General features: G+C 43.7%; 1 protein-coding gene across 2 annotated transcripts; it reads left to right on the plus strand.

Moving 5' to 3' along the window:
• Window positions 1-1180: 1180 nt before the first annotated feature.
• Window positions 1181-8248, plus strand: LOC129815471 (gastrula zinc finger protein XlCGF57.1-like). Of its 2 annotated transcripts, none has more exons than XM_055869380.1 (3): window positions 1181-1623; window positions 1907-2078; window positions 2251-8248. In XM_055869380.1, the coding sequence occupies exons 1-3, from the start codon at window positions 1453-1455 to the stop codon at window positions 3675-3677; spliced, it is 1770 nt and encodes a 589-aa protein (XP_055725355.1). In that variant the 5' UTR covers window positions 1181-1452; the 3' UTR covers window positions 3678-8248. The 2 variants fall into 2 exon arrangements, with proteins under 2 accessions (XP_055725355.1, XP_055725433.1); XM_055869458.1 differs by having other exon boundaries at window positions 1185-1623; window positions 2281-8248.
• Window positions 8249-15644: the final 7396 nt, after the last annotated feature.

Consider the following 15644-nt stretch of genomic DNA (forward strand, 5'->3'; position numbering starts at 1 on the left):
CAGACTAGTCTACATGGTGAGATTATTATGGATAAAAGCGAGTCTTTTTATTTGTCAAATGGCGATCAAGCATCCAGACCCGGTTCCAGGATAAAGTGACTATGGGACACTTTGGGGTTCTTGCATTGGAATTATATTGAATTCTGCTTATATCACGCTATACCAATAGAAACATAAAATTCAAATGTAGAGACTGTTATTATTGAGTGTTTTTGAAGTGACAGGTTGGCGCGAAATCTCCGCTGCGCTGCGTCAACGTAAAATATAGGCCTACGAGCAGTCATAATGACAAAGATTCAGCAGGAGGCAGGCAGATAGCGGTGCCAATGAGTTTGGTATTTATTTACATAGAGCTGATGTTTCAAAGATGAAGATGACAGGCTATTTACAAATATATGTATTTACAAAATTCTGACTTCAAAGGGTCAGCATTCAAAGGAAAAAACTCTCCTCAGGGCAAATCTGTTTTAGACACCACAGGCGGTGTCACCAGGCTCAAATACAGCCTCCCCTTGAGTTACCCAAAAGTGAACTAACTACTAGAACATCCACAAACAGTCACATAAATACGTTTACCCAGAACCTATTATTGTCGCGTAAACCAGGTATACTGTTACTATTCGCGTGTGTTCACACAACATTAATGGCGAAACCAGACACACACTCTCCAAACAAAGACAATGAAGAAGTGACGAGTAAAGTGGTGTCGCCCAGTTTGTGAGCTCTCAAAACAACGTTTCCACTTGGAGAATGAGAATGGTATGAATGTATATTACATTTACTGAATAATCAACATAACCAAACATTCTAAATTAATGGGGTAATATGTTAGTTTCGGTACAATTTTACAAATGCTTACAGATTATTTGTTCTTTAGACATGGTGGGATCTTTTTGTGCCTGTAAAACGAATTACCCGAGAAATGGCGGTGGAAACGCCTTTATGCTCAACTATCGATATAATAACCATCATTTGGAAGTAACCTCCTCCTCTCACTACGACTCGAGGGAATAAATGCAGTTTATTAGGCTACAGATGATATAAATTATGATTAACTTCACAGTAGTGAAAGTACACGGTGAACTTCATGCACCTTTCCAATACATATCAAGGTTCTTACTCTGGTGACATGACGATCGATGTTTAACAAGTGTTGTGCCGAAAAGCTACCCCCTGCCAGAATCTATGTTTAATATAACAAACATACATGAATTATTAATTTCGGTTGCCTATCCTGACGTGAAGTTTGTTCTATAGAACGTATTTGACTCTGATGTGTGCCATAGAAAGTATTTGACTAGCCACAAAATTAAGGAAATTAAAAGGGGTTATTAAGGTGGGGCATTTCGGCAAAGCCATTTTCTTGCCGCTTGTTTCCTTTCGGGCAATAATACAGAGTAGGACCGGAAACATTTGACAGCGAATAGGAAGCTAACTAGCCGGCTAGCAGTCATGTCGAGCAAAAATATATTTCAGACAGAGTTATCCCACATTATGGGGTTATACGTTGAAACAACGGTTAGGGAGATGGGGAGAATCCTCGACGAGTGTGCTGCTGTTTTGGAGAATGAAGAGAATAGTTTACTGAAGAGAGAAATGGAGCGTGTGAACACAACCAACACGGTGAGTCCATCATTAGCCCTACTGCCGCCAGTATTATTATTATTCCTTACATCGTCTGTAATTTGTCACGACATCAGGAAGAACTATGCCGTCTAGGGGTCTCAGCGATAGAACATTATCAAACCAAAGATGATCCCCTTTCAACTGTGATCAAACATAACTGTTAGCGAGCTAACAAACGTGAAGCTATTTTTTTCAGATATTCTAGAAACGAGGCAGTGAGGTTATGTTGAATGGTCAGTGACGTTATCCGTATTTCAGTCAGTTGTTCTCAATCTTTCAGATACATTTTGCGTCATTCATGGAAGTGTTGAGTGAAGGCTTGATGGAGAAAATGTCACTGCTGATGATGGTGGACGAAACGGAGGTAATGGCTGTGGAGAACACTGGTGAGAGCTGCGGAGAAGATGGGCGCTTCAGTCGGGAACTAGCAACACAAAGAGTAGCAGTAAAGGGTGAGTAGCTTTTATTTAGATTTGTTTTATTGCTGGTTGTTCCCAGTACCCATTTCAAACATAACATTTTCATTTCCTGTGTAAATACAATAATATCATGACAGTGTTATTATAATTTTTTTCTACAATCAGATGGTTTATCTTACAGTTTTTTTTTTCTGCATATGCACAGCAACAACCAAGATGACCCTCTCTGTTACAGATGAGGTGTCTTCTTCTGAGTCTGACAATCCGGAGGAGGACCTTGACCTTGCCCCCCTGTCCTCACCTTCATCGGACGAGGAATGCCTAATTGAGGTTGATCCCAGTCAGCATGCTGACCCATCTGCATCAGACCCAGATAAACAAGGCCCAGCTAGGGATGGAGAAGATGTCCAATGTGGGGATTCAGCAGATGCCTCACACCAAGGACCCCTCACCTGTTTCCATTGTGGAAAATGTTTCAAGAAGAAAGGGTTTCTGACGAGACACATTCAGTCCCATACAGAACCCTACAGCTGTTCTCCACGTGGGAAAGGTTTTGATCTGGCCAAACGGCTTGAGGAACATTCCGTTAAACAACGCATAGAGAACACCTTCCGTTGTAACGACTGCAGTGCCGTGTTTCACCGTAAATGTACTTTGCAGTCCCACTTGAAGGGTCACCTAACGGAGGAAACGGTCACATGTACAGTTTGTGAAAGAAAGTTCCTAGGGAAAAAAAGACTGAAGTGGCACAAGTGCAATGGACGGAAAATATTAATCTGCTCATCCTGCCCAGAGATCTTAAAGACCAGAGAAGGGTTGTCTTATCATGAGGAGACACATTCAGGGGAGAGGAAATATAGCTGTGAAACATGCAGCAAAATGTTCTTAACCACTGTGTCCTTAAAAACCCATATGATGTCTCATAAAGAGAAGGATCACAGTTGTACTGTATGTAGCCAACGTTTCAGCCATGCACCTGCTCTCAGAAAGCATATGTTGGTCATCCATCCTGGAGAAATGCCTGAAAAACATTGCATCTGCAGTGTGTGTGGTAGATGTTTCGCCAAAAGGAACCATCTGTATAAACATATGAGGACACACAAGGAAGAGAGACCTTTTTCTTGCGACGTTTGTGGCAAGAAGTTTAATTCTTCCGGTAATCTCAGCAGACACAAGAGAACTCACACAGGCCAGAAATTGTATGGCTGTGACCTTTGTGATAAAAGCTTCACCCAGTCCGGAACCCTGAAGACGCATAAACTAAACACGCACACCGAAGGTGAAGAAAAGCCTTCTTTCAAGTGTGAGATTTGTGGGGATGTTTGTTCAAGTCGTTATGCTCTAAAGAATCATATGGTCACTCACACAGGGAAGAAACCGTTTCATTGTAGCGTTTGTGGGAAAGGTTTCTTTAGCAATCATCTTCTTAAAGTTCACGTTCACATTCACACAGGGGAGAAACCATTTGAGTGTGATCAATGTGGGAAGAGGTTCAACCAGAAAAGTCATCTGAAATATCACGAGCGTGTGCACACCGGTGTCAAAGCATTCGTGTGCGACGTCTGTGGGAAGGCCTATGCTAATAGACAGAATCTGAAGCTCCACAAGTGCAGCGCTTCTGCAAAATTGTAGTTCTTTCGCGCCACAGCTAATTAACCATTTTTATTTTTGAATGGACTCATTCGTTAATGTTCCTCCATGTGAAGTGAAAATAGAAAGGAAAATGATTTGTCGTTCCTGTTGTTATGACTGTGCTCCATTCTGTGTCCTAGCACCAGACAGACGGTGCAGTAGCTTGCTCTTTATCACAATGTCACCGTGGGTCACTGTGGATGTATTGATCCTGCTGATTCTAATAAGAGACCTTCATATTGTTGGAGTCTCTTATTGATTATTTTTGTTGTGTACTCATTATCAATCAATATTTCAGCTCAATTTCCCAATGTCATCCGGTCGGCGTGTGTTTTGTTCACTGAGGTTGTTATGAATTTAACTTTCTTAGGCTGATGTCTGTTTGCTTTGATATCAAGATGATATCAATGTTGTCCTGCTTAAATATACTTTTTTTGACAATCAACAGAGAAATCAGATGACAGCATTAGTGATTTTTACCACAGCATCATTGGTTAGGCTTTAGATCAAATGTGTTTATATAGCCCTTCTTGCATCAGCTGATATCTCTAAGTGCTGTACAGAAACCCAGCCTAAAACCCCAAACAGCAAGCAATGCAGGTGTAGAAGCACGGTGGGTTGGAAAAACTCCCTAGAAAGGCCAAAACCTAGGAAGAAACCTAGAGAGGAACCAGGCTATGAGGGGTGGCCAGTCCTCTTCTGGCTGTGCCGGGTGGAGATTATAACAGAACATGGCCAAGATGTTCAAATGTAAATACATTTCCAGCATGGTCAAATAATAATAATCACAGTAGTTGTCGAGGGTGCAACAAGTCAGCACCTCAAGAGTAAATGTCAGTTGGCCTTTCATAGCCGATCATTGAGAGTATCTCTACCGCTCCTACTGTCTCTAGAGGTCGACCGATTTATGATTTTTCAATACCGCTTTATGATTTTTCAATACCGATACCGATTACTGGAGGACCAAAAAAAGCCGATACCGATTAATCGGCCAATTATTATTATTATTTTTTTTTTTTTTTTGTAATAATGACAATTACAACAATACTGAATGAACACTTATTTTAACCTAATATAATACATCAATAAAAATCTATTTAGCCTCAAATAAATAATGAAACGTGTTCAATTTGGTTTAAATAATGCAAAAACAAAGTGTTGGAGAAGAAAGTAAAAGTGCAGTATGTGCCATGTAAAAAAGCTAACGTTTAAGTTCCTTGCTCAGAACATGAGAACATATGAAAGCTGGTGGTTCCTTTTAACATGAGACTTCAATATTCCCAAGTAAGTTGTTTTAGGTTGTAGTTATTATAGGAATTATAGGACTATTTCTCTCTATACAATTTGTATTTCATATACCTTTGACTATTGGATGTTCTTATAGGCACTTTAGTATTGCCAGTGTAACAGTATAGCTTCCGTCCCTCTCCTCGCTCCTACCTGGGCTCGAACGAGGAACACATCGACAACAGCCATCCTCGAAGCAGCGTTACCCATGCAGAGCAAGGGGAATAACTACTCCAAGTCTCAGAGCGAGTGACGTTTGAAACGCTATTAGCGCGCACCCTGCTAACTAGCTAGCCATTTCACATCGATTACACCAGCCTAATCTCGGGAGTTGATAGACTTGAAGTCATAAACAGTGCAATGCTTGAAGTACAGTGAAGAGCTGCTGGCAAAACACAAGAAAGTGCTGTTTGAATGAATGCTTACGAGCCTGCTGGTGTCTACCTTCGCTCAGTCAGACTGCTCTATCAAATATCAAATCATAGACTTAATTATAACATAATAACACACAGAAATACGAGCCTTTGGTCATTAATAAGGTCGAATCCGGAAACTATCATTTAGAGAAGAAAAAAACGTTTATTATTATCGCATATACCTTGATTCTGCATGCAATGAACGCAAGAGAAGTGACACAATTTCACCTGGTTAATATTGCCTGCTAACCTGGATTTCCTTTAGCTAAATATGCAGGTTTAAAAATATATACTTCTGTGTATTGATTTTAAGAAAGGCATTGATGTTTATGGTTAGGTACACGTTGGAGCAACGACTCCTTTTTCCGCGAATGTGCACCGCATCGATTATATGCAACGCAGGACACGCTAGATAAACTAGTAATATCATCAACCATGTGTAGTTAACTAGTGATTATAATTGATTGATTGATTGTTTTTTATAAGATAAGTTTAATGCTAGCTAGCAACTTACCTTGGCTTCTTACTGCATTCGCGTAACAGGCAGGCTCCTCGTGGAGTGCAATGAGAGGTAGGTGGTTAGAGCGTTGGACTAGTTAACTGTAAGGTTGCAAGATTGAATCCCCGAGCAGAATCTGTCATTCTGCCCCTGAACAAGGCAGTTAACCCACCGTTCCTAGGCAGTCATTGAAAATAAGAACGTGTTCTTAACTGACTTGCCTAGTTAAATAAAGGTGTAAAAAAAAAAAACGGCCAAAAATACAGATTTCCGATTGTTATGAAAACTTGAAATCGTCCCTTTGCCCTAATTAATCGGCCATTCCGATTAATCGGTCGACTTCTACTATGGACCCTGGTTGAAAAGCGGTGCACTATACAGGAAATAGGGTCCCACCTGTAAAGGGAAAGGAAAGGGGGAAACTGAAATTTGTCTTCCGTATTTAACCCAACCTCTCTGAATCAGAGAGGTAAGGGAGGGGGGGGCTGCCTTACTCGACATCCACGTCTTCAGCGCCCGGGGAACAGTAGGTTAACTGCCTTGCTCAGGGGCAGAATGACAGATTTTTACCTTGTCAGCTCTGGGATTCGATCCAGCGACCTTTCAGTTACTGGCCCAAAACTCGAACTACTAGGCTACCTGCCGCCCCTACACTTTAACTACTAGGCTACCTGCCGTCCCTACACTCTAACCACTAGTCTACCTGCCACAGTCCATGTGCTGTAGTGGGTTTGATTTCACTAGATACAATTTCATATCTTCCTATTGTGTCCTCCTTCTATGGGACCGGCTATATGTAGCTGCACAGAGGGAAATTATTAAAAACGAACTACTTTCTCAGACTCTCTGTGACACCGTTTCTATGAACGGAACACACAGAGGCTGCATTTTTCGGTGGTACCATTTGCTCCACCGAAGACATAAAAAATAGTGCAGCATAAATACTGGAGGCTGAGACAGGAGGGGTCAGGAGACACTGTGGCCCCATCCGATGATATCCCCGGACCAGGCCAAACAAGCAGGATATAACCCCACCCACTTTGCCAAAGCACAGCCCCCACACCACTAGAGGGATATTTTCAACCACCAACTTACCATCCTGAGACAAGGCCGAGTATAGCCCACAAAGATCTCCGCCACGGCACAACCCAAGGGAGGGCGCCAACCCAGACAGGAAGATCACGTCAGTGACTCAACCCACTCAAGTGACGCACCCCTCCTAGGGAAGGCATGAAAGAGCACCAGTAAGCCAGTGACTCAGCTCCTGTAATAGGGTTAGAGGCAGAGAATCGCAGTGGAGAGAGGGGAACCGGCCAGGCAGAGACAGCAAGGGCGGTTCGTTGCTCCAGAACCTTTCCGTTCACCTTCACACTCCTGGGCCAGACTACACTCAATCATATGACCCACTGAAGAGATGAGTCTTCAGTAATGACTTAAAGGTTGAGACAAAGTCTGAGTCTCTCACATGGGTAGGCAGACCATTCCATAAAAATGGAGCTCTATAGGAGAAAGCCCTGCCTCCAGCTGTTTGCTTAGAAATTCTAGGGACAATTAGGAGGCTTGCGTCTTGTGACCGTAGTGTACGTGTAGGTATGTACGGAAGGACCAAATCGGAAAGATAGGTAGGAGCAAGCCCATGTAATGCTTTGTAGGTTAGCAGTAAAACCTTGAAATCAGCCCTTGCCTTAACAGGAAGCCAGTGTAGGGAGGCTAGCACTGGAGTAATATGATCAAATTTTGGGGTTCTAGTCAGGATTCTAGCAGCCGTATTTAGCACTAACTGAAGTTTATTTAGTGCTTTATCCGGGTAGCCGGAAAGTAGAGCATTGCAGTAGTCTAACCTAGAAGTAACAAAAGTATGGATGCATTTTTCTGCATCATAGATAAAAGTATTCTGTATAAATAATGCATAAACCAATGACTCTGTATTCATTTATCCTCCAAGTCATACTGTATTATCTCTCTCAGCGTGCTATGAGTACAATGGGGTTCTATAAGATCTCTGGCAATATATTATACTGAACAAAAATCTAAATGCAATATGCCTCCCGGGTGGCGCAGTGGTCTAGGGCACTGCATCGCAGTGCTAGCTGCGCCACCAGAGTCTCTGGGTTCGCGCCCAGGCTCTGTCGCAGCCGGCCGCAACCGGGAGGTCCGTTGGGCGATGCACAATTGGCATAGCGTCGTCCGGGTTAGGGAGGGTTTGGCCGGTAGGGATATCCTTGTCTCAGTATGTAAAAAATGTAATAAAATGTATGTACTCTACTGTAAGTCGCTCTGGATAAGAGCGTCTGCTAAATGACTAAAATGTAAAAAAAAAAAAAATGTAAAGTGTTGGTCCCATGTTTCATGAGCTGAAATAAAAGATTCCAGAAATGTTCCATGTGCACAAAAAGCGTATTTCTCTCAAATTTTGTGCACACATTTGTTTACATCCCTGTTGGTGAGCATTTCTCCTTTGCCAAGATAATCCATCCACCTGACAGGTGTGTCATATCAAGAAGCTGATTAAACAGATGATTACACAGGTGCACTTTGTGCTGGGGACAATAAAAGGCCACTAAAATGTGCAATTTTGACACAACACAATGCCACAGATATCTCAAGTTTTGAGGGAGTGTGCAACTGACTGAATGCTGACTGCAAGAATGTCCACCAGAGATGTTACCAGAGAATTGACTGTTAATTTCTCTACCAGAAGCCGCCTCCAAATGTAATTTTAGAGAATTTGGCCAGCTGGCCTCACATTCGCAGACCACGTGTAAACTCGCCATCCCATGACCTCCACATCCTGGTTCTTCATCTGCGGGATCGTCTGAGACCAGCCACCCGGACAGCTGATGAAAATGTGGGTTTGCACAAACTGGAGAATTTCTGGACAACTGTCAGAAACCGTCTCAGGGAAGCTCATCTGCGTGCTCGTCGTCCTCACCAGGGTCTTGACCTGACTGTAGTTCGGCATCATGACCGACTTCAGTGGGAAAATGCTCACATTCGATGGTCACTGACACGCTGGAGAAGTGTGCTCTTCATGGATGAATCCCGGTTTCAACTGTACCGTGTGGGCGAATGGATTGCTGATGTCAACGTTGTGAACAGAACACCGCATGGTGGTGGTGGGGTTATGGTATGGGCAGGCGTAAGCTACGGACAACACACAATTGCATTTTATGTTGCAATGATTTGTACACAATTCGTGGAAGCTGAAAATGTCCCAGTTCTTCCATGGCCTCCATACTCAGGAGACATCTCACCCATTTGAACATGTTTGGGATGCTCTGGATCGACGTCTACCACAGCGTGTTCCAGGTCCAATATCCAGAAACTTTGAACAGCCATTGAAGAGGAGGTAGGACAACATTCCACAGGCCACAATCAACAGCCTGATTAGCTCAATGCGAAGGAGATGTGTTGCGCTGCATGATGCTAATGGTCACACCAGATACTGACTAGTTTTCTGATTTACGCCCCTACTCTTTTTTAAAGATACAGTATCTGTAACCAACAGATGCGTATCTGTATTCCAGTGGAGGCTGCTGAGGTGAGGACTGCTCATAATAATGGCTGAAACGGAGCAAATGTAAACCGTGTATTTGATATATTTGATATCATTCCTCTCTAGCCATTACCACTAGCCCGTCCTCCCTAATTAAGATGGCACCAACCTCCTGTGCTGTATTCCCAGTCATGTGATTAGGGACAGAGATTTGGGCCTAATTCATTTATTTCAATTGACTGATTTCCTTATATGAACTGCAACTCAGTAAAAATCTTTTACATTGTGGCACATTGCATTTATATTATTGAATAGAAGGGCCACTGAGCTGGGCAGCCTGGGGAATAGAAAGCCTTACAGCCTGTCTGGCTGCATAATGAGTTGTACGATCTGATTTGTCGAACCAGAAGGTCATCCTTAATAGGAACAAATATGATCAAATACAGACATCACCATGTCAAATCTGTAATAGCTACAAAAAACTAAAGTCCTTTTGTTGTCAGTAATCTACTGACCTACTAAGGTCTGCAGTAACTTACTGAGGTCTGCTCTGTTGTAGTCTTCAAGGCTGTGTTTTGATTCAGCAGTGCGGGACGTGGTGAGACTCAGCCCAAAGTACAGTTGACAGTTGACTGACTGGGCCTGTCATAACGGATACAGAGCATTCGGAAAGTATTCAGACCCCTTGACTTTTTCCACATTTACGTTACAGCCTTATTCTAAAATGTATTAAATAAAACAAATTCCTCAGTCTACACACAATACCCCATAATGACAAAGCAAAAACAGGTTTTTAGACATTTTGGAAAATGTATTAAAAATATAAAACTGAAATATCATATTTACATAAGTATTCAGACTCTTTACTCAGTACTTTGTTGAAGAACCTTTGGCAGCGATTACAGCCTGGAGTCTCCTTGGGTATGACGCTACAAGCTTGGCACACCTGTATTTGGGGAGTTTCTCCCATTCTTCTCTGAAGATCCTCTCAAGCTCTGTAAGGTTGGATGGGGAGCGTCGCTGAACAGCTATTTTCAGGTCTCTCCAGAGATATTAGATTGGGTTCAAGTCCGGGCTCTGGCTGGGCCACTCAAGGACATTCAGAGACTTGTCCCGAAGCCACTCCTGCATTGCCTTGGCTGTGTGCTTGTCTTGTTGTAAGGTGAACCTTCGCCCCAGTCTGAGGTTCTGAGTGCTCTGGAGCAGGTTTTCATGAAGGATCTCTCTGTACTTTGCGCCGTTCATCTTTCCCTCGATCCTGACTATTCTCCCAGTCTCTGCCGCTGAAAAACATCCCTACAGCATGATGCTGCCACCACCATGCTTCACCGTAGGGATGGTGCCACGTTTCCTCCAGACGTGACGGTTTCATCGAACCAGAGAATCTTGTTTCTCATGGTCTGAGAGTCCTTAAGGTGCCATTTTGGCAAACTCCAAGCAGGCTGTCATGTGCCTTTTACTGAGCTCTAGTACCCAGCTTACAAAATGAGGTCTTGATGATGTGTGTTTGCTGAGTATCAACACATGTACAACACGAAGGCTGCATCGCCTACTGACAGATTTGCAGTCCAATGACAGCGTCCCTTCTATTCAGAATAACCATTCCTGCCCACAGCATCATCAGAGGCTGACCGGTCAATCACACGCTAGGGTTTCCGACAGTGGGAACATGGCCGTTAACCCGTGCTCTTTTCATAACCAGTGATCCGAGACCTGTTAGTGGCTGCGTAAAGAGAGACCGACACACACACATGCAGAGACACACACACACAGGACCTGTTAGCACTTGTATAAAGGCAACCACTAACAGGCCATGGAGCAAGAACACAAAACTCCATACCACCAATCGGGCCTGCTTTTACCACATCCAGTCCCTAACTCCTACCTACCTACCTGGCTGCTACTCTGACTCTGTACACTCAATGGGCCATTTGTTCAGATTTAGCACTGGCTGTGGGTAAACTGATCCTAGATCTGTGCCCATTGGCAATTATACAATGTAGAAAATAGTAAAAATAAAGAAAAACCCTTGAGTGAGAAGGTGTGTCCAAACTTTTGACTGGTACTGTATATAGCAGATGTTATCGCAGGTGTAGTGAAGTGCTTGTGTTCCTAGCTCCAACAGTGCAGTAGTATCTAACAATTCACAACAATACACACACAACTCTAAAAGTAAAAGAATGGAAGTAAGACATATTATATTAGGACGAGCAATGTCGGAGTCCAGAGTGTGTGCGTGTGTGTGTGTGTGTGTGTGTGTGTGTGTGTGTGTGTGTGTGTGTGTGTGTGTGTGTGTGTGTGTGTATATATATATATATATATATATATATATATATATATATATATATATATATATATATACATATAAGAGATAGTCAGAGAGAGTGTGTGTATTTAGCCAGGACCGGGGACACAATATAACGTGACACCAGGTCATATTAAAGGTGAATCCAGAGGAGGAAACGCAGGGATTACCACCCATATCGCCACGCTCCCTAATCTAACCTAATCCACCTCAGTGGAGTTTCCTGAACAAACACAGGCAAGATAACAGATTTATCTGGGATAACAGACGTGTCGTGACCTCGTCTCCCCCTCCCTGAGCTCCTTGTAATCCTCTCTCTCACCAGGAGAGTAACATTCAACAAGACTAGCAGATGTGTTAGGACTCCCAGGAAATCAGGGCCGACATTTCAGCAGGTAGTAATCCTCCTCTAACTCTTAATGGAGATTAGTGAGCCCTGAGCTTGGAACAGACATCAACCTGCTTTCTACTGAGGCTGCATGGGGTCCCACTGTGTGTGGGTGCATGTGGTGAGGTAGGTCATGTGTATGTTGAATTGAAAATGATTCTATTCGTGAACCTAAAGAAAAGTGTTAGTCCTGACTGATACTGCTCTCATGTGTTGGTCAAACTAGTCTAATCCATCCACTATCACTAACCTAAAGAGGTTGGACTCTAGATTCTCTGCGTCTCTGGATCTCTTCACAGAAGTGCAGATCAGATAAGGTGATTAGTGAGGCTCTGCCTTACTGCAGCCTGGAGACTCCATGATAACCTGGCAAAGGGCCTTATGGCCGATTAGGGTCAGCCTAGCCAATTAGCCTCCAGTCTGTCTCTGAGAGCTGAAGGAGATGACGTGGAGAGACATGGATCCACTGGGCTGATAGGAAGGATGGCCATCTACTGGAAGAGACGATGACTTTATGAGGTCAGGGAGAAAGGTATATACTGAGCAAGGATGTAGGTAAGGAAGGATATAAGGAAGGATGTGAGGAAGGAGGGATTTAAGGAAAGTTGGAGAGATGTGAGTATGGAGGGATGTAAGGAAAGAAGGAAAGATGTGAGGAAGGAGGGATGGAAGGATATAAGGAAAGGATGTGAGGAACTACACTAGTTCTACACTACATGGCCAAAAGTACGTGGACACATGCTAGTCGAACATCTCATTCCAAAATCATGGGCATTAAAATGGAGTTGGTCCCCCCTTTTCTGCTATAACAGCCTCCACTCTCTGGGAAGGCTTTCCACTAGATATTGGAACATTGCTGCAGGGACCTGCTTCCGTTCATCCACAAGAGCATTAGTGAGGTCTGGCACTGACATTGGGCGATTAGGCCTGACTCGCAGTCGGCGTTCCAATTCATCCCAAAGATGTTCGATGGGGTTGAGGTCAGGGCTCTGTTTAGGCCAGTCAAGCTATTCCACACCGATTTCAACAAACCATTTCTTTATGGACCTCGCTTTTTGCACAGGGGCATTGTCATGCTGGAACAGGAAAGGGCCTTCTCCAAACTGTTGCCAATAAATTGGAAGCACAGAATCATCTAGAACACCATTGTATGCTGTAGCGTTAAGATTTCCCTTCACTGGGACTAAGGGGCCTAGGCCGAACCATGAAAAACAGCTCCAGACGATTATTCCTCCTCCACCCCTCCAGCCGACGCTTGGCATTGCTCATGGTGATCTTAGGCTTGTGTGAGGCTGCTCGGTCATGGAAACCCATTTCATGAAACTCCCGACGGACAGTTCTTGTGCACGGTAGTGGAACCCGTGAGTGTTGCAACCGAGGACAGACGATTTTTACGCGTTACGCCCTTTAGCTCTCAGCGGCCCTGTTCTGTGAGCTTGTGTGGCCTACCACTTCGCGGCCGAGCCGTTGTTGCTCCTAGACACTTAAGAGTTGACCGGGGCCACTCTAGCAGGTCAGAAATTTGACAAACTGACTTGTTGGAAAGGTGGTATTCTATGGCGGTGCCACTTTGAAAGTTACTGAGCTTTTCAGTACGGGCCATTCTACTGCCAATGTTTGTCTATGGAGATTGCATGGCTGTGTGCTCGATTTTATACACATGTCAAACGGGTGTGGCTGAAATAACCGAATCCACTCATTTGAATTGGTGTCCACATACTATTAGGGCTGAATGCAAACTCAAGTTACGGTTCGGCCCATAGTAACGAACAACTTTGATTCACTAAGAATATGATTGAATAAGCCAGCAAATGAGGAATGGCCCTTGGCTTTGTTCAAGCAAAAACATCCCAGTTGATTGTTGGACCGTGACCTGTATTTCCCTACAACACAATGAGACCACTACAGCGGATATGATTGGTTTGGAGAGGAATACACCTCCCTCATTATAAACCCCACCCATAAACACACAAGATGTGGCTGACAGATGACAGGATCTACAGGGTAACCATGGACACGTTTATGGCTAAAAGTACACACACCCTTCCCCCCACGGTGGCATAAGAAGAGCTTATCCTTTCCTTAAGTGTCTGGTTTTATCTGGTTTGCATCTCTTACCTCTCCACTTCACACCAGATTCATCTGGTGCACACACACACACACACACACACACACACACACACACACACACACACACACACACACACACACACACACACACACACACACACACACACACACACACACACACACACACACACACACACACACACACACACACCACACACACACACACACTGTGTTTGGCAAACTCTACTCTGAACCCTCTGTGAATCTCTGAAACTAATTCAGGTTAGGTGTAGCCTCCCCGCTGGCTGCTCCAGGGTGTGTCTCTGGTAAGAACAGCCTCCCCGCTGGCTGCTCCAGGGAGTGTCTCTGGTTAGAACAGCCTCCCCGCTGGCTGCTCCAGGGTGTGTCTCTGGTTAGAAAAGCCTCCCCGCTGGCTGCTCCAGTGAACAGCCTCCCCGCTGGCTGCTCCAGGGAACAGCCTCCCCGCTGGCTGCTCCAGGGTGTGTCTCTGGTTAGAAAAGCCTCCCCGCTGGCTGCTCCAGTGAACAGCCTCCCCGCTGGCTGCTCCAGTGAACAGCCTCCCCGCTGGCTGCTCCAGGGTGTCTCTCTGGTTACAACAGCCTCCGGTTATCCAGTCTGATGAACTCCAGGTCCATATTATTATATATAATTAGTTACCAGTCTGATGAACTCCAGGTCCGTATTATTATAGATAATTAGTTACCAGTCTGATGAACTCCAGGTCCATATTATTATAGATAATTAGTTACCAGTCTGATGAACTCCAGGTCCGTATTATTATAGATAATTAGTTACCTGTCTGATGAACTCCAGGTCCGTATTATTATAGATACTGAGTTACCTGTCTGATGAACTCCAGGTCCGTATTATTATAGATAATGAGTTACCAGTCTGATGAACTCCAGGTCCGTATTATTATAGATAATTAGTTACCTGTCTGATGAACTCCAGGTCCGTATTATTATAGATACTGAGTTACCAGTCTGATGAACTCCAGGTCCGTATTATTATAGATAATTAGTTACCAGTCTGATGAACTCCAGGTCCGTATTATTATAGATAATTAGTTACCAGTCTGATGAACTCCAGGTCCGTATTATTATAGATAATTAGTTACCAGTCTGATGAACTCCAGGTCCGTATTATTATAGATAATTAGTTACCAGTCTGATGAACTCCAGGTCCGTATTATTATAGATAATTAGTTACCAGTCTGATGAACTCCAGGTCCGTATTATTATAGATAATTAGTTACCAGTCTGATGAACTCCAGGTCCGTATTATTATAGATAATGAGTTACCAGTCTGATGAACTCCAGGTCCGTATTATTATAGAGACACTAATTAGTTACCAGACTGATGAACTCCAGGTCCATATTATTATAGATAATGAGTTACAGTCTGATGAACTCCAGGTCCGTATTATTATAGAGACAATAATTAGTTACCATTCTGAATGCTGATGCCGCCCTGTGATAAGCAGTG

Source organism: Salvelinus fontinalis, chromosome 1 (genome assembly GCF_029448725.1).
Source record: "Salvelinus fontinalis isolate EN_2023a chromosome 1, ASM2944872v1, whole genome shotgun sequence".
NCBI lineage: Eukaryota > Metazoa > Chordata > Actinopteri > Salmoniformes > Salmonidae > Salvelinus > Salvelinus fontinalis.

Bases quoted from the DNA above. Each gene is read 5' to 3' on its own strand.
- LOC129815471 (XM_055869380.1), top strand. From the start codon at position 1,453: ATGTCGAGCAAAAATATATTTCAGACAGAGTTATCCCACATTATGGGG. The intron at 1,624-1,906 runs GTGAGTCCATCA...TCAATCTTTCAG, and splicing joins GTGTGAACACAACCAACACG to ATACATTTTGCGTCATTCAT. The intron at 2,079-2,250 runs GTGAGTAGCTTT...GCATATGCACAG, and splicing joins ACAAAGAGTAGCAGTAAAGG to CAACAACCAAGATGACCCTC.